Source organism: Aquila chrysaetos, chromosome 11 (genome assembly GCF_900496995.4).
Source record: "Aquila chrysaetos chrysaetos chromosome 11, bAquChr1.4, whole genome shotgun sequence".
NCBI classification, from domain to species: Eukaryota; Metazoa; Chordata; class Aves; order Accipitriformes; family Accipitridae; genus Aquila; species Aquila chrysaetos.
This window is the reverse complement of record NC_044014.1, coordinates 124,147-147,897: the sequence shown is the minus strand read 5'-3', so window position 1 is coordinate 147,897 and position 23,751 is coordinate 124,147. Positions and strand designations below refer to the sequence as shown.

The 23,751-nt window shown below is 35.9% G+C and overlaps 1 protein-coding gene across 2 annotated transcripts in view; it reads right to left on the bottom strand.

Annotated features, from left to right (window-relative positions):
* CFAP46 (cilia and flagella associated protein 46) overlaps positions 1 to 23,751 on the bottom strand; it is a 101,714-nt gene that overhangs the window by 22,268 nt on the left and 55,695 nt on the right. The window contains exons 31-46 of one of the 2 annotated variants that reach the window (XM_030030593.2): positions 22,281 to 22,504; positions 20,130 to 20,255; positions 19,582 to 19,749; positions 19,055 to 19,119; positions 17,484 to 17,582; positions 17,091 to 17,220; positions 15,406 to 15,552; positions 13,807 to 14,007; positions 12,101 to 12,207; positions 11,108 to 11,290; positions 10,156 to 10,291; positions 8,144 to 8,332; positions 7,187 to 7,375; positions 6,342 to 6,476; positions 5,227 to 5,406; positions 3,540 to 3,707 (exon numbers count right to left, since the gene is read on the bottom strand). In XM_030030593.2, coding sequence (XP_029886453.1) covers positions 3,540 to 3,707; positions 5,227 to 5,406; positions 6,342 to 6,476; positions 7,187 to 7,375; positions 8,144 to 8,332; positions 10,156 to 10,291; positions 11,108 to 11,290; positions 12,101 to 12,207; positions 13,807 to 14,007; positions 15,406 to 15,552; positions 17,091 to 17,220; positions 17,484 to 17,582; positions 19,055 to 19,119; positions 19,582 to 19,749; positions 20,130 to 20,255; positions 22,281 to 22,504 — 2,447 coding nt within the window. Of the gene's footprint in view, positions 1 to 3,539; positions 3,708 to 5,226; positions 5,407 to 6,341; positions 6,477 to 7,186; positions 7,376 to 8,143; positions 8,333 to 10,155; positions 10,292 to 11,107; positions 11,291 to 12,100; positions 12,208 to 13,806; positions 14,008 to 15,405; positions 15,553 to 17,090; positions 17,221 to 17,483; positions 17,583 to 19,054; positions 19,204 to 19,581; positions 19,750 to 20,129; positions 20,256 to 22,280; positions 22,505 to 23,751 lie in introns of both variants that reach the window. The other variant, XM_030030592.2, reaches the window with a different exon arrangement.

The window sequence follows — 23,751 nt, the reverse complement described above, 5'->3', positions numbered from 1 at the left end:
CACTGATGTTTTCAGTTGCTGCTAGTAGTGTTTAGACTAATGTCAAGGATTTTTCAGCTTCTCATGCCCAGCCAGTGAGAAAGCTGGAGGGGCACAAGAAGTTAGCACAGGACACAGCCAAGGCACCTGACCCAAACTGACCAACAGGGTATTCCATACCATATGACGTCCCATCTAGTATAGGAACTGGGAAGTGGGGGCGGGGAATCGCCGCTCGGGGACTAGCTGGGTGCTGGTCGGCGGGTGGTGAGCAATTGCACTGCGCATCATTTGTACATTCCAATCCTTTCATTATTGCTGTTGTCATTTTATTAGTGTCATCATTATCATTATTCGTTTCTTCTCTTCTGTTCTATTAAACTGTTCTTATCTCAACCCGTGGGTTTTGCTTCTTTTTCCCAATTTTCTCCTCCATCCCACTGGGTGGGGGGGGAGTGAGTGAGCGGCTGCGTGGTGCTTAGCTGCTGGCTGGGGTTAAACCACGACAGCTCTGAGCAGGTAGGCTGGACAAGATGACCTTCAGAGGTCTTTTCTAACCTCAACCATTCTGTGATTGTGTGACTTTTGTGCAGTGCATAGGAACTTATAAATATTATTTAAAACAAATTACAAATACTGTAACTTATTCCACTCTTCATAACAACATGACTTTTTTGGCCACTACACTGTCTGTGAAGTTAAAATGCTATCAAATACTAGCAGAATACTAGCAAAGGAAGGGAGCAGAATAATTCACTGTAACATTTATGTTTGCAAAAGTCCTTCATTATTTTGTTAAGAATAGACACCTCACCAAAAAGAACCATGTAAAATTGTATTGGGTTTACATGGCAAGGTTTTGGTAGCAGGGGGAGCTGCAGGCATGGCTTCTGTGAGAAGACACGAGGAACTGTCCCCATGTTGGACAGAGACAGTTTCAGCTGGCTTCAAGACAGACCCAACACTGGCCAAAGCTGAGCCCATCAGCAATGCTGGTGGCACCTCTGTGGTGACATATTTAAGAAAGGGTAAAAACACTGCACAGCAGCTGGAAGAGAGGAGTGAGAATATGGGAGAGAAACAACCCTGCAGACCCCAAGGTTGGTGAAGAAGGAGGGGGAGGAGGTGCTCCAGGCGGTGGAGCAGGGATCCCCCTACAGCCCGTGGGGAAGACCATGGTGAGGCAGGCTGTCCCCCTGCAGCTCATGGATGTCCATGGTGGAGCAGATATCCACCTGCAGCCCAGGGAGGACCCCACACCAGAGCAGGTGGGTGCCCGAAGGAGGCTGTGACCCCGTGGGAAGCCTGCGCTGGAGCAGGTTTGCTGGCAGGACTTGTGACCCCCTGGGGACCCACGCTGGAGCAGTCTGTGCCTGAAGGACTGCAGCCTGTGGGAAGGACCCATGTTGGAGAAGTTCATGGAGAACTGTCTCCCGTGGGATGCACCCTACGCAACCGCCATTTCCCATTTCCCCTGTGCTGCTTGGGTGGCCGTGGGAGGAGGTAGAAGAATCACGAATGAAGCTGAGCCTGGTAAGAAGGCGGGGGGGGGGGCAGATCTTTTTTAGTTTTGTTTTTATTTTTCACTATCCTACTCTGTTATTAACTGGCAATAAATTAATTTCCCCAAGTTGAGTCTGTTTGACTGTGACAGTAATGGGTGACTGATAGCCCTGTCCTTATCTTGACCCATGAGCTCTTCATTGTATTTTCTCCCCCTGTCCTGTTGAGGAGGGGGAGTGACAGAGCAGCTTGGTGGCACCTGGCAACCCGCCAAGGTCAACACACCACAAAAAATATTGTACTAAAGAATATACAACCCGTTTTGAGAAAATAAAACCAAAACCAACCCAAAACCTCTAAATAGTCTGGCTCCAGATGAAAAACTGGTCCTAATACAGAAAGGACCATAAATGTTTTTTGAGACTGCTGCCTTTAAGCATGTGTGTTTATGTGTTTTTCAGATTGAAGTTTTATGTGCTTAAGCACACGGGGTACACTCTGGGTCTACCTACATTATCAAGTGGTACAGTGCATCAGGAGCAGAATTATACACTGTACACTTTCACTGATTTTCACTTCAGAGCACCTCTGGACTGGCCCCCTGGACTGAATGCCCACTCGATGTGGCTTGAGTGCATCAGAGAATCCAGTTTGGTTTTTGTCTGAGAGGAACACTCCTCATACAGTTATTGTACCACAATGCAAATCAAAGCACCGTGAGCAAGGCCAACTGGGAGATTCACTTTGAAAGTGCATTCCTGATCTGAACTAAAAATCTCAACTGAGTTTTAAAAAACACTAATATACCCTCAGAGGGAACTACTTCAGTGACCACTTTGATTTCTTGCATCTCAAGCTGCCTGGAATCATACAGTTCAAGAATGCAGCCATGAGCAGATGTCTTGATTGCCACCTTTTCTTCCCTGAGCTACTGCGACAGGTACAGTCATGGTGGGCGTTGATGAATGTTTTCAGCTAGGATAACCGTTACCAGTTAGATAATTACAGCAACTCAAAAACAGTGGCTTCTAAACAAAATATTATCCTGTTTCTTCTGCTAAATAAGATAATACAGCCCATACAGAGAAAAGTCAAAACAGTAGCCTACAAACACGTATTTTTCTTATCCTGTACTGTATCTCTGCTTGCCACATCTTCTAAATGCTTAAACCCTGCCAGCTACAGCTAATCCTTTGTATGTAACTTGCTGGCAGTTTTTAATTTCATTCGTTTATAACCTAGGGTCTTCCAATCTTAGTTTTGGTATTCACTTTTAGACCTCAGACATTTGAAGAATACGGAGTTCTCAGCCAGCTTAGACTGAAAGACAGAGTATTTATCTCCCAGAAAAGTTTGTCCATTATTTGCTCCAGAACTATGAATTACATTTTTCTGGTTGGTTTCTTTAAATATCCAGTTTGCAACATCACAGTTTAGCTGACACCCAGACTCATGGATAGAGTGTTTGTTAAAAAGAAACCCAAACAACAAAACAAAACCAAACCCCTCAAAACCCCAGGCTCTTTTCATAGGGTAACACCTGCATGGGGACTTGAGTATCTCAAACAGGATGACTGGATGCTGTCCAGACAGTGACAGGAGTCTCTGTTGCAAAAGTCCTTTACAATGGCATCTTCGGCTGGATTGGGCAGACTCACATGGAATTAATGATTTAAGTGTGCAGATAGCACAACTTTGACATCCAGCTATACCAAATTGTAACTATAAGACAAACTGGAATTGCATCCTTAAAATCTCACTTCTGACTTAAATCACATAGCTCATGCCACACAGATAACCTAGCATAAACAAAACCACAGGACAGTACATACCATACTAATAAAAATGTATTTCGATTAATGACCAAGTCAACCTATGACTCAAATTAAGAAAAAAAAGTTGAATAGAGTTTAAAGAAAACAGATGAAATAGTATTTAATTCCAGGAATAACTGAAATGATATATATCTGTGTATGTGTGTGTATATATGTGTCTCTGTGTGTATTTATATAACATACATATAAACCACTAATAAGTAGCACATCTCAAAAAGTTACCATTGAAGTAGCAGTCAGTTGCTGTTCCACATTTTTTAGAAGATCACTTGTGTTTCTGTTTTGTTTTAAATGATTCTGAAGATGCAGTAATGCTGCCAGCTGAGAGCTGCTGGTGTTAGATGTAGCTGTTAGAAGGATACTCTTCATCATCATAGACGCTGAACAGCTCTGTAAAATTTTTATATCTATTTATTTCCCCTCCCCAAAACAATATAAATACATATATACTCTATGTTTGTTAAAACATATATATATGTTAAAGAAAAAGTCTCTTGCTTGAAAGGTGATATGGGTTAGCAAATGCCTGTCTGCTATTTGTGTTTACAGTCTAATGTAAACAGTCTAGCAATAACTTATGAAGATTTCTTAAATATGAATAGCTAGAATTGACTTCTTTGTCTACATTTATCATCTATGTTCCTGCATTTAGTCATCTAAGGTCTACATGGAAAGGTAAATGCCTGTGTTCTGAACTTAGCCTTTCAAGTAAGCTGAGTCTTCTCTGTGTTTGTGTACCTCTTACTGTATAGCCATCATATCACACATTTTAACAGACTTCCTACAAAGAACACTATAAAGGGTAAGATTTTATATCCTTTTCTTTCAGCAAACATACCAATTCTGTCCTTTAAAACAATGCTTGATAAGAGCTAAAGCATTTTTTTTCTTTTAATGCAGCTGTCACGTTAAAAAAAATGCAATCTGGGTTGACATAATCAAAAATTCCAAAGGGAGGCTTAATATTGACATGGTGTGACATTTTAAACTTTTTTTTTTTTTTAATAGAAACCTTTCTGGGCAGCACAGTAACTGAATCAGCAGAATTTTTTTCTCAGTAAAAGACATGACTACTCATGGGTTTTGTACCTTGATATGCATTCTACGTTGCTTGTTCACTAACAAGTATGACAGCAAACCATAAATAATATGGTGTGCTGCAGGAGTACAGCAATAAAGGACTGAACCACAAAACCCAGTATTAGCTGTTTTCTGATGTATCAAAAGACCTACCTAGTCCATTGTTGACATGGAGGCAGGTGCTTACTGTCTGTCATAATTTCCTGCGGTTGCCTTGATGTAGCAGGAAGGAAATTACTATAAGGTACATTTATGTATTTCTACAATGGAGATGATGGTGTACAAAGCATGTATTATTTGTTCCTGATGTAGGGAATATAAGCCTTACAGCCATACCTCATCTTCTCTGTGATGAAGGCAAATACTCACATGAGTGATTCATACACCTTTGAGCCATCTATGGGACCACGCTGTATAGGTGTTGATTTGACAAACCGAATGTAAACCTTTCCTATCTACTTGAAAATAATGAATGAACAAATCCAGAGAAACATTTTTTTAAATTATTTGTTGGGGAAGGATGAAACTGTATTTTCTGGTAATGTCTTATTTTAGCTAATCACTTTATAGTAATTTATTCATATTAAAATATTTTCATGTATGCAATCATCAATGAAAACATCAAGTCAAACACAATAGATAATAGAATCGTTAAAAAGCCACTGATCAAACATTTTGAACTCAGCAAACATATCATATATTTGACTACCTGTATTACATGCTAGTTCTTATATGCATCCATATATTGTGTTCTGTAAGACCAATAGACATTTTTGCTTATGTAACTTAAACCACCCTTTTTATACTGGAAAGAAGCACAATACATTACCTGATGAAGTGCCAAAAACTGGCTAGTTGAAACTGGATCAAATTGTTGAAAGCATTCGACCATTTCAAAACTAGCAGGAGCCAGTACATCAGTAATATTATGACTGAATGCAATACCCATACACTGTAGCAAAGCTTCACTGGATTGAGAAAGATATTTCTGAGTCAACCTATGTTCCTTCTAGATTATAAAAATAAAAAGGTTTATATTAAAATATGCATTAATATTAAATATTTGATATATGTATACAGATTACTAGTGTTAGAAAAGATCAGTATTACTTTTTCATTACTAATTTTAATGCTTTTTCTCCTTTTTAAAGCATTTACTTAATGTGTGATCAAAATAGGCACAGATTAATTATTTAGCAGACACCAACATCTGTTATACAACATTAAAAAATGTTTTAATAAGATACTTTAATATAAAACATGTACTTAGCAGAACAGTATTTAAATTCCAGGCAATATGAGCAGTTCAGAACAAAGGAGTTTTCTGTCAGTTCTCCGTACAGTTGTTTCCACTGACAGTTAACTAGATTTAATACAAATACACCCACAAATCTCTTATCTCAAGTATTTATTGATTACACTAGCAACACAAACCGTACGTTCCTAGTGTGCTTTGAACTGCAGTAGTTAACAGAGATCAGCTCACCATACAAAACAACTTAAATTTTGTAAGAATTTTACAAGTGTTTTTTGATAGAAGTTATTTCTTTCTTTGTTCCCAGCCTGCAAAACGGTATGCTCCCTTAGAAAGGCACGTCTGTGAAGCAAAGAGAAAGCTGCCTGTTCATCTTGTCCTGGCTGCTACATGCTCAATCAGTGGGAAACCACTGAAGGAGAAATTATTTCTTTCTGGGAGCAACTGGGAACGCTCCAACAGGAGCTCCCACAGCATGTTTTGAGGGGCAGGGCAGAGCTGGACAGCAGAGTAGCGATGGAAAGCAGTTTTGGGGGGAGTGCTTTGGAGATCTTTTTTCTTTTGTAAAATCAAATTTATGTTACAGACATTTCCATTATCAGTTCAAACAGAACTTGTAAGGTAAGGTGGCTATTATTCCATAAAAAGGAAGCACTCAAATTCTAATGCAAGCACATACACTAATATACCTTTAATGCCTGTATTTTCCTCCTATACTTATCATATTGACATTTATTAGTCAGTAAACTGCTGTCTCTCACTTCCTGTTCACTGCATTCTGCTGAAGTCAGGGAAGTTTTTGCGATGTCTGATTTAGCTTCTTCCTACTCATCACAGTATAAGAAAAGAATAATTAATCATTCCATTAAGCATGGCTGGCCTCATTTCTTTTGTGAAAGTCTAGGTGAAAATGGAAGTCATCTTAAATCATCTCACTATATGAATCCCTTGATAGTGAAAGATTTAGCAATATTATCAGGCATAAAAATTTCTTAATATGTTATGATGACAATATGACTAACAGAAACTAAAAAGGCCCCCCATATAACCTCTAAGTTTTTTATTTTCTGATATTTGTCCTCAGTTAAATTTCTTCTGAACACTTTAATTCATCACTGAATTTATAATGACTCAATCAACCTTCCTTTTCTTACATGGTGTTCTTACTACAACACAAAACGAACTTACAAATCTGAACTTTTAAGCTACTTCTTGTTTGCATGAATTTGGAGACCAGCCTACCTAGACCTTTAAGGCATTCAAGGAATTTTTTTACTTTCTCTTTTGAAAATATTGTAATTAGCATATCTCAGGAATGAATTAAAAAATTATCTACATGAGGATGGCATGTAGGCAGAAGCATTTTTCTGAAATTACTTAGTTTAGTATGTTCATTTTTATTATGGCTTGCATGCAATATGTAAAACCTAGCTCTAAATAAAGAGTAGTAGTATACAAGTATATACAGAAAAAGTATTGTGGCAGACAAACTTTACACACAAGAATGAATTTAAATGCAGAAAAGAATGCATACCATAACATTTGGCTTCCAGTAAATCTCTGGATGTACAGGATCTACATTAATGGCAAGTAAATGAAGAGTTTTTCCAGTGAGATATAGGTATTTGGATTTGATGTCAGGACAGCCTTTACAAAGATTCTGTATGTTTGCTAACTGAGCCAGTGTAATATGACCCACAGTGCATTCCATATGCTTCCAATCCTGGTAAAATACATATTTATGTTTATTTGCTCATATATACCCACACATACAGAAATATACTTCTTTAAAAAATGTAACACATATATATTTACATACAAACACATTTGTTAAATGTGATTACACTTTCAACTATGAACTAGCTATCTTTAATAGATATACAAATTCATTAACAATTGATTAAAAAAAAGTACACTGTAACGTCCATAAGCAAACAACAATCAGTCCTGAGGAAAACATGGGATAAGGGGAGAGTACTGCAGAGAATGGTGAGGCTACTATGCTTTCCTGTAACAGCATCTCCTATTGTCATTGTCAGAGACAAAATAACAGGCAAGAATTACTGCTCTGTTCCAGTGGGGCATGTCTTATGTTCTTATTCATCAGCTCAGTTAGACGGTCCTGCTTAAAACCAACTGTTTTAAAAAGAAGAGACAATAATGCAAAACCATGCCTCCCCTGCCATCAATTACAAAGCCTCAAGTAATTTCCCTGCTAGTCTTAGTGGGTTTTATGTCTCTGCATTTAAGAAACAAAATCTTTCTGAGAAAACAAAACAAAACAAAACAAAACAAAACAAAACAAAACAATCCAATAAACCATCCCCAAGACAAAAAACACACACTGGAACTTTCTTTGCTGCAAAACTACGTGAATAGTCTGGGGACCTGTTTCCTCAGTAGTGGAAGAAGTCCTGCTATGGAAAACATCCCTGTGAAACTTTGTTATACCTTTTATATGCAAATCGTAGGACTAAATATTTTGTATTACCTGTTCTGTTGCACCATCTTCAATAGTTCCCCTGATGAATGCCTCCACAATTTTATGAGACGATGCTTCTCCCACTTCTTTAAGTTTTTTCTCAGTTATAACAAGATGAAAAATATCCAAAAGAATTTCTACAAGATTTATTTTCCTGTTAGCTAGTTGCCTCATTAATGGGATACTAATATTTGTAGTCTGAAATACAAAAGAAAGGAAAGTAGAATTCTAATTTTGAATATTTTTGCAAATTCAGTAATAAGAAGTTAGAATGTTGTATTTCTTTTAACTAAAAAGCAAACATTTTCACAATATCACCTCAATAGATCAGAGAATCTGCTATGAAGATATTTAAGTAACTTAAAAGAAAAACTTCAATGTCAAATACATTAAAAAGCAATCAAAGCAGCTGCATAGAAAAAGAGCATTTGGGTTTTTGCTTTTCATGTTTTATGTACCTGTTACAAATATCTAATTCCAAAGGAGTTGCAAATGTGTTCATAGAACCAGAATTTTAATATTAATGGTTTTGGTAGCTGCACAAAAATACTTGCTCTTTAAAAAAGGCAAAGCACAAAAAAAAGCTGGATGCTAGAGTATAATAATGGTACACACCAGCAAAGTAGGCTGCAGGCTTTCATTACCCAAAATACACTATTTTGAAGACAGGCTTTCTTTATTTACACAGGGTCAGTATTGGGACTGGTGGTGTTTCAACATCTTTGTCAGCAACATGGACAGTGGGATTGAGCGCACCCTCAGCAAGTTTGCCAATGACGCCAAGCGGTCGACATGCTGGAGGAAAGGGATGCCATCCAGAGGGACCTTGACAGGCTTGAGAGGTGGGCCTGTGTGAACCTCATGAAGTTCAACAAGGCCAAGCGCAAGGTCCTGCACCTGGGTTGGGCCAATCCCAAGCACAAATACAGGCTGGGCAGAGAATGGATTGAGAGCAACTCTGTGGATAAAGACTTGGGGGTGTTGGTTGATGAGAAGCTCAACATGACCCAGCAATGTGCGTTTGCAACCCAGAAAGCCAACCGTACCCTGGGCTGCATCCAAAGAAGCGTGACCAGCAGGTGGAGGGAGGTGATTCTCCCCCTCTACTCTGCTCTGGTGAGACCCCACCTGCAGTACTGCGTTCAGCTCTGGGCCCCCAACATAAGAAGGACATGGACCTGTTGGAGCGAGTCCAGAGGAGGGCCACAAAGATGATCAGAGGGCTGGAGCACCTCTCCTACGAAGTCAGGCTGAGAGAGCTGGGGTTGTTCAGCCTGGAGAAGAGAAGTCTCCAGGGAGACCTTATAGCAGCCTGCCAGTACTTAAAGGGGACCTACAGGAAAGCTGGGGAGGGACTTTTTACAAGGGCATGTAGTGATAGGACAAGGGGTAATGGCTTTAAACTGAAAGAGGATAGATTTAGATTAGATAAAAGGAAGAAGTTCTTCACAGTGAGGGTGGTGAGGCACTGGAGCAGGTTGCCCAGAGAGGTTGTGGATGCCCCATCATTGGAAGGGTTCAAGGCCAGGTTGGATGGGGCTTTGGGCAACCTGGCTAGTGGAAGGTGTCCCTGCCCATGGCATGGGGGTTTGAACTAGATGATCTCTAAGGTCTCTTCCAACCCAAACCATTCTATGATTCTATAATGTTCTGTGTAACTTGTTTTTTCTCCTGAGAAATAAACAATTTAATGTGGAGAATTTTAAACCTGTGAGGTATTTAGAGAATCAAAAATATCCCCACGTTTAGACTTTTTCTTTTGTAGCTATTAGATAAATTTTAGAATTAAATAAAATTGACAGAGACCAAACAAATCCTCTCATTGCTGCTTCTTTTCTTTCCTTTTTAGACTGTAAATTCTTTTGACATGCAATGTTTCCTTCTATATTCAAACAATGCCTATCATTACAGGAAGATAATCTCATTTGGGGCTTCCAGGAATCATCCAAGAATGAGTGAATAGTACAACTAAATCAGATTTCTTTTCCATGAGTAGAAAAAATATATATATATCTCCATACCTCATTAACTGCAAATAAGCTACAAACATTATGAAACACTTCCTCTGTTTTGGATACTGCTCTCTGAGCTAAGTTATAAGCATTCAGATAGTGACTACGTTTTTCTTCCTCGTTTCTTTCCTGCTTGGCAATCATCCTGAAAAAAACCAACATAAAAACCAAAGGAACTAATGTAAGAAAGTGTTTATTTTTATGGTTTCAACACTATTGAACATATATAATAAAATAATTGGATTAATAAATTAGGTTCATAGATTAAATAGATTAATTAATAGATAGATTAATTTTGTACATGTGCTTTCTAAATGTTCAAATAGGAAAAGTGAATGTTCACACATTATTTTTTCAAGGTCTTATTCTTGGAACTGTACTGCTGCAGTGCAAGAAGATGCCAAGACACAAAGAGAAGAAAGGCAGATAATATTCTAGAGTATGTATTCACCAGGAACAAAATGGCAGAATAGCCAGGTACAAAACATACCTCAGTTGTTTTAAAGGGACGTCTTGGAAACAGCTGGGAGTCAAGGCATACTGTGTTTTACCCTTTTGTTATTACAGCAATTTCTAGAGAACCATTTCAACAGAAAGAATTGTAAAAGCCTATAAATACTTGAGAATGACTGGCGTGGCTGCCAAAATGCCTTTACAAATGGGAAGACAAAAAGCTGACTTAGAGACCTTGATACTTTGTTTTGACCTCAAAACCAGTACAAAAATCAGTAGTACCATGTAAGATTAACTCTGCCTTCAGTGAAAAGAATTTTTGATTCTACTGTATCTTTCTGAATACAGAACACATCAAGAATGCAAATAGATGTGTAACACCAAGATATAAAACCTGACAATATTATCTGCTCTTTTCCATCTTTAGTTAGACTATAGAAATGTAAGCAGTACACTTCATGGTCTAGTTAAACATACATAAAATTTTTCATCAGATGTATAATCTTACCTGTGAATATTTGCACATTCTAGCAGTATCTCAGCACTGCAGTTTTTATGCCCATAATGAAAGAAGTCCTTCTCAATTTGAACTAATTTATTGTAAGATTCCTGTAGCATATGTGGCAACTGACAAGACTCAGCATTAATTGTCATACAATCTTGGGTAAAATGTATCTGAATAAGTGTTTTCCTAGGGATAAAAATTAAGTACAAGATAGCAGTCAGAAAGTACAGGCTGTGTTTGAAAACTGACCTATTTCTCTCTGCTCTCCTTTAAATTATAAGAAATCTAGAAAAAGCCTCTTCATTCTTTAAATCTGTGGTCTACTAATTATAGTAGGTCCTGGAAAAAAATCAAAATATTGTATTTTCAGATTAGAATTGAGGTGTCACTTGTTGCACGTATCTAATTATTCAAACTGCTTAGGCCTACTCAGTCTTGTAAATATAGTTGAACTTAGAAGACTATTAGTCTTCCCTTTCTAATCCAAAAGTTTCACATTTCTGGAAGGAGAAGAAAGTGTAAATGTTATATACTTCTCTCCTTTTACCAACACATTTTAAGCTCTCTGTGCTTAGATTTCAATGTAACCAGAATCATTATTTAGTTTCACCATAAAAAGACTTCTTGGATCATGGTGAGGAGAGAAGCAGGTCAGTACTGCAGACTACAACAGTGTTGTGTTAATATCTGTGCTCAGATACCACTGCATAGGCAAATATATCTTGCTCCTTTGGGCAACCTACACCACAAACTATGCACAATAGTTTACTAGCTTACTAACTTAACAGGTAGTAGGGCTACATACAAGAATGAAGAAATTGGAAAGGAAATTTAAATTAAAAAAAAAGAATAAATATAAACTACTTAGAAGAAAAATATTTGAGCATCCATACAATGCACCATACTAAAAAAAAAGATGAATGGTAAAAATCACCATATATTTGCAATGTAGCTGCATAGTAGAGGCTGGGCATATTTTAATGAAAAGACAGTTACCTGGCTTCAAGGGATGCAATTATAAAACCCAACTCTGACTGTCTGTTAGGTCTCTTCAGTAAAGTAGATCTGAGCACATTTACAGTGTGTTCCAGTATCTCACAAGCCTGCAGGTAACATCAGAAATTTCATAATTCTATTTTAAATGTCTGTGTATAACATTAAACATTCATTTAGAAAGCTTAAATTTTGTGCAGAACATGTTAAGTATCTTTCCCTAATATTCCCCAAGATGACTGATTCTTGACAACTGTATGTAAGTCTAGAAAGTATGAGTTATGATCATATTTAGATATTTTGATTTGATAATTCAATGGAGCACATACACACAAGGAGCGAAGTTGGAGCCAGACTCATCTTAGAGATACATAGCAAACGAATGAGGGGCAACAGACCCAACCTGGAAAAAGGGGAATTCTAAAGAGATGTTCCAGTGTTTGTTTGGCCACCTTCATAATCACTTTTTTTTTTTTTTGGGGGGGGGGGGGGGGCGCGCAGGGGGTGTGTGCAGATAACAAAGGCCCAGAAAGGTTGTGGAATCTGCATTCTGGAGGCATGTGAAAAGTGGCCATATATGGCCCAGAGCAATTTGATTCAACAATAAGGTCAGATTTCACTTCAAAATTTCCCCTGCTTTGCCTGGGGTTAGACCAGATGACCTCTAACCTAAATAGTCATTTGATTCTATATTTCACAGGCATCCTCGTTGGGACAGATTCCTGCATCCTTACTTACACTGACTAGCATATTAATTCACAATTAAACGTTACACTATTATAGTTTTGCCAGCTGGGGATGTAAAAGAAGTCCCCAACTAATAGTTTTAAATGAAAAAGCCCTTAAATGATGCTCAAAACCTCATCTGCAGATTTGTCCTTATTAAAAAATTTTGCTGCTACAGTCATGTTGGTCAGACATGTGGAGGTAAAAAAAAAACCACCTCACACATTCCATTAATAGCTATACTGGTAAAACCTTAGTAAATACTTTCACTGGTAACCAGGTATTTTGTCCTTCAACGATTGTAAAAGTGAGTTCAGCCCAAATCAAAATAATCTCTCTGTACAAAACACTCGCATAGATTATCAATAAAGGACAGATCATCACAGACACAACAAGATTATATTTACGCTGAAACTCATGAAAGTTAAGGGTTGAACAGTAAATGGATATTTTAATGTTAAGGGTCAAACAGGAAAAGTTTTTTAATAAATATATATATTATACTCACAGCAGGATCTTTCAATAATCTAGAAATAATATTTGTAAAACGATATGAAATATTTGAAAAGGAAGTGCATACTAGGAAAAAATATTGAAAGTTATAATCTTTATTAAATATGGATAATGAACACATGAAAGTCAACAGAATTGTCCGAGTACAAACGCATTCTAACCAAGAGAATCAGATCTCTGGGATTTAGTTACACGTACTAGATTACAATTGCTCTTATTTCAATAGAAGGATATACAGTTTATCATAAAAACATCCTAAACTTCTGTGGGTAAAATCTCATTCCTACTGGCCTGCATCTGTTTGGAATCTGTAATTAATGTTTGTTGAATGCACAGCAGAGAAAACAACATTAACTGAATTTAACATCTATTTTTGCTTTTATTGAAATGCAAAGGCTATAACAATTCTCTTCACTGAGACACCACTGCTGCAAAAAAAACCAACCACCAAAACCAAAAAAATTCCTTACCATGCTCCATTTTCCTTCCCCCTCTTCCTCTAGAATTGCATCTATTAGACTAAGAGTACTGTTGTACCAAAACTGTTCATTTCCTCCTAGAAGCTGTGCTTTCTCAAGGAATGCTTTAGCTTGTCCGTGGTTTCTTTCCAGGTTAGCCAATACAGCAAATAAGTACAAGCACCTTGACACATCATACAGGGCCCTCAATTCCTAGGAAGAGAGATATGTGACCTATATACAAAAGATCCACTACTCCTATTAATATTTATTTCTATTCATATTTTAGATTAAACTTATGAATAGGCACAGAAATAAGAAGCAAATGGTACTTCCCCAATTATCTGTAGAATATCTTAGTCACTCCTTATATTACTTTGTTTTTTCCAAAACCATAAAGTGTCTACTTCATATCAAGAACTTAAAATCTTCAAATATACTTTATATTTCTTTATGTTCCCATATCTTATACCCCACAAGTCAAATAAGCTATTTTTCTGCTATTATTTAGTATGTATATATCTGCTATCATTTGTCAGTATCTGATGAAGAAATGTGATGATGAAAAATTTTTTAGTGAACTGGGAACTAGATACACTAGAGCGCCAGTAAATTTACAATGCTACTCGATACTAGTTATAAACTACACACTAGCAGTATACAAGAGACAAATATAGTATACAGTATAGACAGTATACTAGCATGCAGACATACAGGATACTAGTAAGAAATGATATCATTAAAATTATTGTCGTCCCTAATGTCTTTTGAACTTTTCTCTATGTACTATACTAAATTCATGCTTTAATAAGAGACATATATTATTAATAAATATATTATTCATATATTATTATTAAAAGTATTCATGATTCATGCTAAACATACATAGGCAGTTTTTACTTACATGAGAAAAATTATTATGTGGAATAACAGGATAACAATTACATTTTTTTAAAAGTAAAGGATTTATTGCAATAATTATGTTTCAGTAACCCATATAACCAAGAAGAGAGCTATAATGAAGAATGGTAGATATAGGAAGAGTATCTTTAATGTAAACTCTTCATAATAATGAGACGATGTGAATTTGTTTGATAGAACATACAGATGCTTATTTCAGATCTGCCAGAATTCTAAATCATAATTTCAGTGTCAGTGGCTGTTTATCAAAACACAACTAGCACTAAAACCATAATGAAATTCAAAATTATGTAAGTAGACTTTCAAATTATCAAAATGTTGAAAGGATGGAGCTAAATGCTCTCTCTCTCTCTTATGAGCATATCTTGAATATCCCTAAACTATTTTAACAAACAAGGTTTGGATATACATACATCTTCCAAGGTCACTGCAAAGCAGACAGAGATGCTGACATGACTTCACAAGTTGAAATAATCTTCAGACAATTCCCATAAAGTTGGTCATACGTGCCATATTTTTAAATGTACGCCTTATATGTGTTGAACCTCAAATGACATAGGTTTGGGGCGGGGCGGGGGCAAGGTTTGGTTTTGCAATTTGATTACTATTATGAGAAACAACTGCATCAAAATGAACATTTTTCCTACACGTTTTATTCATGTTTCTTTTTCTATTTTATTTCTGATGTACCTGAGTTGCAGCATGGGCCTCTGAAAGGAGAAGTCTTGCTGGTTGGTACAAGCCTAGCTGAATTAGTACTTCAGCTTTTTCTATCCACAAGTAAGGGAAAGAAAGTGCACTCAGTCCTTTTCCTGTTACCACATTTAACTCAAAAACCTGAAAAATAACAAAATATTACACTTTCATAAATTTCAAAACTAAACTAGATAGAATAAAAATTGTTATTAACTATCATATTCAATTCTTGATACATGCCACAGTCCAGCTCTATTTTCTAACTTCAAAATTCAACGTTATACTACAGGAAAAACAGGTTCACTGTGAGATTTGGATTTTATAATGCTCAAAAGGCATTCAACTCATAAGTATATACTATTAAAATTAATTTTAGAACAGATTAACTACTTCAGATCTGCTACTGTCGTGAATAAGTGGATTCTTGGTAATAACTAAAACAATCAAAGAGAAAAACTATTTGCAAGAGCTAAAAGAGGTGACTTGAGAGGGATTAGTAATTAGAAAAAAAATATATTTTACATGTAGAAGAATGGAAAAATATACAAAGAGAGTAAAATGACATGATGAAAACAAGGACAGAATTGCCATAATAAAGAGGAAAGTAGAGCTAAGCTTTAAGAATATCAATAAGGCAATTACTTTCCTAAAGAAGAGATAGAAAAGACAAAACTGAAATATTTGCATGCCTTTAAAACAATGTATAAGAGGGAGCAAAACAGTATTTAGTGATATAATGGAGAGAGGAAGAAGAGAAAACAGACCAAGTGCAAATACAATGTCTTTTTTCCTTCTCAGTCTTTTCCACCAATTTGCATTAGTGCCAAATTCCATTTGTAGAGAAGTAGTTTACTTTGTACGAATACAGATTCTGGTTTTGTTGTTCCATAATATAAATAACATGCCAGGCAAACCCAGCTCACATTCAGCTGATGCCTGCCAGTATAATTTAAGTAGTATGCATTTTTAATGATTTTTTATGTTCATGTATTTCTCAAGTATAAAATTATTTAAAAACAAACTAGCAAGTTGTCCTGCTTTTGGCTGGGATAGAGTTAATTGTCTTCCTAGTAGCTGGTATAGTGCTGTGTTTTGGGTTCAGTATGAGAATAATGTTGATAACACACTGGTGTTTTCAGTTGTTGCTAAGTAGTGTTTAGTCTCAAGTCAAGGATTTTTCAGCTTCTCATGCCCAGCCAGCAAGAAGGCTGGAAGGGCACAAGAAGTTGGGAGGGGACACAGCTGGGATAGCTGACCCAAACTGGCCAAAGGCATATTCCATACTATGTCATGTCATGCCCAGTATATAAACTGGGGGGAGTTGGCCTGGGGGGGATCGCTGCTCGGGAACTAACTGGGCATTGGTCAGCGGGAGGTGAGCAATTGCATTGTGCATCACTTGTATATTCCAATCCTTTTATTATTATTATTGTAATTTTATTATTGTTATTATTATCATTATTAGTTTCTTCTTTTCTGTTCTATTAACCTGTTCTTATCTCAACCCATGAGTTTTACTTCTTTTTTCCAATTCTCTCCCCCATCACACTGGGTGGGGGGGGAGTGACTAAGCAGCTGCATGGTGCTTAGCTGCTGGCTGGGGTTCAACCACGACACACGTATATTAAAATAAAAAGTGAAGAGTAATTTATTAAAGAAACTGGAATAGAAATGAAAACCTTTTCACTTGAAGTAGGGATATTCTCAACCCTACTACCATTCAGCTGAGCATTTTCAAAAAACGTTTTTCTTTCTTCTGTCTTAGTATGTACTTCTTTTCCTTTTTTCAGTGCAATCTCTTGCCTACACCTAAATCACAAGAAAGACAAAGTTCATTCAAGTATATTTTAAAAGTATTTCATAATGAAGTGTTAGTGTGTTAGGCATCTTCACCATACACTCACTCTGTGGATAGATCAAACAATTATGCACAGAATTTTAGGGCACAGCTAATACACAAAATTTGTGTTAAGAGATCATGTTTTTTAATAATTTTTTTTTTCCCCCAACAACACATCAACTGTAGGGAAAAAACCCCAACTAAATACAGCCTCTGTAGTGAAAATACATACATTGCTTGTTCTAATTCACTAATGTATGCTTCTCCAGCAGCTTCCTCATGATACAAAGATGCCTGACTCAGTTTTAGGTCTGAACATATCACGGCAATTCTAAGAATAAAAAGAAAAATTGTTTAAGAAACAATCAGAATCTTTCATATGTTGCTTCATATAAACATATTATATATAAAAAGCATACATTCCACACTTGTCAATCCTACCTTCTTATGTCTTGATTAATATTGGCAAGAACAAAAATTTTAAATAAAAAAAGGGGGAAATGCAGTAGTTGAAATTACCCATTGACAGAGGTCATAGAATAATAGAATGTTTTGGGTTGGAAGGCACATTTTGAAGATCATCTAGTCCAACCCCCCAGCCATGGGCGGGGCATCTTCCACTAGAGCATGTTGTTCAAAGCCCTGTCCAACTGACCTTGAACAATTCCAATGATGGGCCATCCACCGATATCCCGAGTCCATCCATTAAACCCATATCTCTCCAATTTAGTGGCAAAAATGATGTGGTAAAAGTACAAAAATATTTATAATATGGTCTCACTACAGCATGCAAAAAGCCCCATACATGTGTATGTCCTATCCCACTTTTCTGTATTGAATAATGAGTAATATATTCATGTACACCTATCTGATCATATATAAATATCAGGTCATAGATATAAATAAAATACCATGAAATAAAAACAAATCTTGAGGAGTCAACAAAAAATTTGCCTGGCAAGGCTTGGCTGCAAATTAATTTCCTATTAGTAAATCACTTTTAGTCTGGTAAGACAGTAACTCAGTAATCAGTTCACAATCCAGATAAACACACATACATTTGTAGAAATGAGTATTTATCTATTCTGTTATGTGGGATCAGTTTCAGGCATTTTAAAAACACATTATGTGGCATTTCACAAACTATCGGGAACTAAGCAAACGATTATTGCTTATAACTGTTAATTATTAAGCAAACATTATGCAACACATTTCAAAAAAGCATGATGAAATGTTTTAACTAAAACAGCAATAATTTGCCATTGCGTGAATATTAAATATTTTTGAACGAAAACTTTTAGGGCTAATCATCCATAAAAATAACAGAATTTTGGTTACAAAGGCAAACCTCTATAGAAGAGAATGCGCTTATTTGGGATACTTATTTGGGTTCTTAAGCTAAAGACAATATATTTTTGATGCAAGATGGGCATCTGCCTTTTGAATATTTAAAAGATAACACTTTTATTGACTTTTTTTGGACTTTGCTTTTTTCAGTGAGGTGACAATAAGGCATTTCAAAAATTATTCACATGAAAGTGGCTTAGGTTCATAATCTTGTACACCTTTCCTCGTGGAGATTATGTTTAGTAACAGATAAACTCAGTGGCTTTAATTCCACAAGCAAACCAATTCATCAAAATTCTATTAAAATGTATAAAAAAAGGAATGAAAAGAAATAAAAAATATTACAAATATAAAACAATAAGTCACTTAAAGCCTTGTTACTATTTAGTGAAATTTTAATGGATGGTCCACTCCATTCAGTTTCTCTTCTATTTAAAATAAATGAAGGATACAAACCGAAGGTGATAGAGATCAGACAGACTTCTACATTCCACAACTTCATTAGCAATAACTTCAGCTAGCTGAAAGATGGGAAGAATCAAGTGGGGGCAAAAAATTCTCTGTAGTTCTTTAGATAAAAGGTCCATAAAATACAAAGTACAAGTCTGAAAAAAATTTTTTTTCAATTCAGTCAGTATAAACATCATTTTGTACAGAATAAATTTTAAATTAATGATTACATCTTCAGTTCGAAACTTTACCAAAAAAAACCCCAAACCCCCAAACTTTCAAGCTGAAAAAGCAGCTAGGTACACAGAAAGCCAATAAATTTATTCTGTAAGTTAAGTTCATTTCAGAATGCAGAGGACAGACTCACACTTTTTGAAGTATTAATGAACACTATGACAAGGAAGTATTTCTGACAGCTGTCTGAACATACTCTTTATCACACAGACAGAAAAACTAAAACGCAGCATAGTTCTCTGTTACTGATTTTTTTCCCTAAATAATAAATGCTCTAGAGTTTTGAGGAATATACTTACAGGTTTGGGGAAATTATCCCAGTTAATACCGCAACTATTTGTTTTCTGTTTAAAAGTATCTCTGATTTCTTTGGGACAGTCATAATAAGCCCATTCTTCCACATTTGCAGGTAAGGTATCAACTGATCCTTTCCCTTTAGGTTTCTCTTTCACAACAGAAACTTCAACCTATAATAAAAAATAAGGACATTTATGAGGCCAAATTAATATTCTTGTTAGTACTAAATATTCAGCTAACATTTTAAAAAAACCATATCTGCTTAATATCCTTTGAAGTTTTGTCTTTTTCTTTTTTGACCTCTAGACTGTGGGTTTTACGAAACAGCAGTATTTTGACCAATGCAACAAAAAAAAGTATCTGTAAATTTACGACCTGTCAAGTCAATGCGATCAAGAGTGAAGGTATGATATACAGACTCACAGAGAAATTCTTCACAGGTTATGAGAGTCTTTACAGGAGAGCATCTGAACTATTTAACAAATGAGCCCAGAGAAACATCTCTTAGACAGAGCTGATTGTTTTAATTCCACAGGAAAGGGGTTCTTACTTGTTTCTTTTTCTGTCTGTCCTTCTCATTTTTAGGAGCAATTATTGACTGTACCTTCTGAGGAGCTGTAAGTTGTGAAGACTTTGATAATACTTTTGTAATAGGTCCTGATGCTGACAATGATACCTAGATAATAAAATAATTACAGTTAATTATTTTCAATTTTCAATAATAATGTCAATTTCTAGTAATAATTATTATTCAGTGTAAGTCACTACCTACAGCTATTAACAACTGTCACATACCATGTTATGTTTTGCGTAAGAGCTTTCTTCAGAAAACTAAAGTTTCAAAGACTCCTAGATGCTTGCATTATTTGTACAAGCATTTAGGATGATCATTACAATGCAGTTAAGGAGCTGAACTGTCAAAAGATGACATCATTCCTATGATAAATACTACTGCTACTTTTTTAACCTATATGGTTGCAAATTCAATTCTTTTTTTAAACCGCTAGTGTAGATTGCTTTATCTTCTACAAGGGATGAATTTCATATCAAAGTAATCTGGAAGATTGCAAAGAGCCACTCTGTCCTCCTTCTGGATTAGTCTTCTATAAGGCTACTAATGAATGTTATATATAAAAAATTTCTAAATATTTAAGCATATAAAAGCATCCATTGAAAATTTCTCTGTGCATGCAATAGCACAGCTTCTGATCCTCTCTAAAATAAAAAAAAAAAACCCACATTAACTTGAGAAGATGAATATATTTTGCTGGAGGGATCAAGACTAGAATACAAAATATGAAAAAAAATAATCTTGAATGCTGTACAACTTGTGAAAATTTCAAATTAAAGATAACGTGTCTTTTAAACAGTCAGAGGCAGCTCATTTGCCTTGGATTATTCAGGTTTTCAGAGAACATTTTAATATCTTCTACTGAGTTATTTATGGAGTCCTAACACTTCAGAGCCTGCTTTAGAAATGGACACTGCAGTCAAGTCTGCTTTACTTTGTACTCCAAAACAAGGTTAAGCTGTCCTGTAGTACCTTCATTCCTTTAATGCCACATGGTTATTGTTTTTTCTCACAGTACTGTTCAGCTGTACATATGAGTTCTTAGAATTACTTCCATTGTCCTACAGCTGACAGTGACAGCTGCATTAACTCTTAATTTTTTTTTTTTAATAGTTTATTCAAACAGTAATACTCCTTTCAGATAGCTTTTTCTCTAGTAAGACGCTCAGACAGTCAAGTTCAGGATATTAAAAATTATGCTTATGTAAATCTGAAAATATCAATATTCGATTTTTATTTTTCAAATTCCTGTCTTCCATCAAATGTTAGAGTCTAAACTGATTTCACAATGAAAACTTGATCACAATTACCACAGGAGTAACAAATTGCAGGCTTTTACAGCTAATTGGAATAAAATTATGCACAAGCTATAGTTTATCAATCTAGTTGATATGTCCCATCCATAGCACTAAGATTGTTTCTATAATGATTTCTGGCCTTACTATTATCAAGTGTAGATTTAGTGCCTTCAAAGATTTACTCATATTTAATGTATAATTGTTTTCCTATGATTTTTGCTATGATTCTCAACAGCCATTTAAATTAGGCATTCATATCAATGAGAAATGAAATAGATTTGTTTGATTTGAAATGCTGTAACAATGAAAAAGTAATTAGAGAATAGTAATTGGTGACCACTGCCTGTCTATACTTTTTCTCAAAACATAACAAATGAATCAACATCTGAATTTAATTTATGTCACACAGTTCCCTTCAGTCAAATGACAGCTCTTTTGATTCAACCTAAGTGAAGGTCCATCTGTAATACTGTTCCTCAGAATTGTCAGCAATGTCTTCAGCACGTATTCTGCCACTACTAAGATTCTTTAACAAATTAAACCCACAAAATTTTAGAACCTTTTGCACAAAATGTTTGAACATACTCCAGAGAAACTATGGACCACTGCTTTTATCCTTAACGTCTCTTCTCTATTTTCCTGAGATAAACAATTTTCATGCTTAATCCTTAAACCTGAGAAAATATACTAATTATACCATAAAATTGGAAATTCTAAAGACGTAGTTAAAACATCAAATGAATAGCTGACACCATAATTACACAAGATAACTTGAAATACACTGGCCATATTAGAATAGAATTGAATTGAATCGAATCGAATCTCACCCTACCTGCCAGATACGGATGATACAAGCATATGCCATCAAACAGTGCCGCTGATGAAAAGGAGAACTATGACCAGAAATTAAAGCCATTAATGTCTGTGCTCTAAACAAAGCTTCCAGTTGTTTAATATTACTCAAATCTTCCAAATTAATTTGAGGCATGGTATCATTTGCTCCAATGGCTATCTTCAAATTTTCTGTAGGTGAAAATTTTGGTATAGTATTTTTTTCTGTTAAAAAACAAACAACATGCTTGCAGTGACAGTATTTTAAAAATGTATTCAAAAGTTAAAATTTCTGAATTGAAAATGAAAATATTTATAGAAAAAAACCAGAAAAATGGAAATCCATCTACTGAAGATGATGTTCTTATGGTGATGCAATGCTACTTGTACTATGTTTTCCATGAATAATGTAACAGTTATGTATATTAAATTATGTAAGCCTGACACAGAAATGAAATGCACTGCAAGCACACTTTAACTATGTCTTCTTGAAAATAAATCTGCGGGAAAGACAGTCTAACTTATTTATTTCAGCCACTTAAGTAGAGTTGCAGGCAAATAAAGAATCCTCTTGATCCTGACGTAGTGGTTTCTATGGTGACCAAAGACCATGTCCTAACTACGGGTAGCCTAGCTGGCAAGAAGTGTATTCGACCAACACTCGTTTCCAAAACAGAAATGGGCAATAATCCAATTACAGACAGGTCAATGTCAGCTAAGTGTAGAATATAGCTCAAGCTCATCCCTGTGTCTGTAACAAGGTATCTTAATGGCCCTTGATGGCACTACAGAAGACACTCTGCTACTCAATCCGCTCTTTTGTGCTGTGTAATTCTAGTAATTTGTCAGTAAACACTGACATTTTACAGAAACTCCAACTCTGCTTGAAATTCAGCTCAAAACCAAGTAATTCCGCAGATTTTCAGGTTAAAGTGAAGTACTATAAAGACACAGTTCTCTTTCAACATCAAATTGATGCTCTACAACATAAAGCAGAGTGCAGTAACATAACATCACATAATCCAATGATCGTCACAGATGAAGTTATTAAAGTAACAGGCAAATCAAGTGAATTCTGAGCATGACTAACACAGTACAAAGTTAGGGAAAGGGACAGTTCAACAGATTAATTTTATCATTTCATAATAAAAGATACAGATGGTAAGATACAGACGGGATAGGTGGTCTGTAAGATGGGTAGGAAACTGGCTAACAGGCTGCACTCAGATGGTGGTAATCAATGGGTTTTGCTCAGGCTGCCAGCCTGTCACAAGTGGGGTCCCCTACGAATTGGTACCCATGCTGTTCAACATCTTCATAAATGATCTGGATGATGGGACTGAAAGCACCCTCACCAAATTTGCTGATGACACCAAACTGGGTGGTGAGGTGGACATGTCAGAAGGGAAAGCCTTCTTTACAGAGAGACCAGGAAAGGCTGGAAAAGTGGGCTAGAAAGAACTATATGAAGT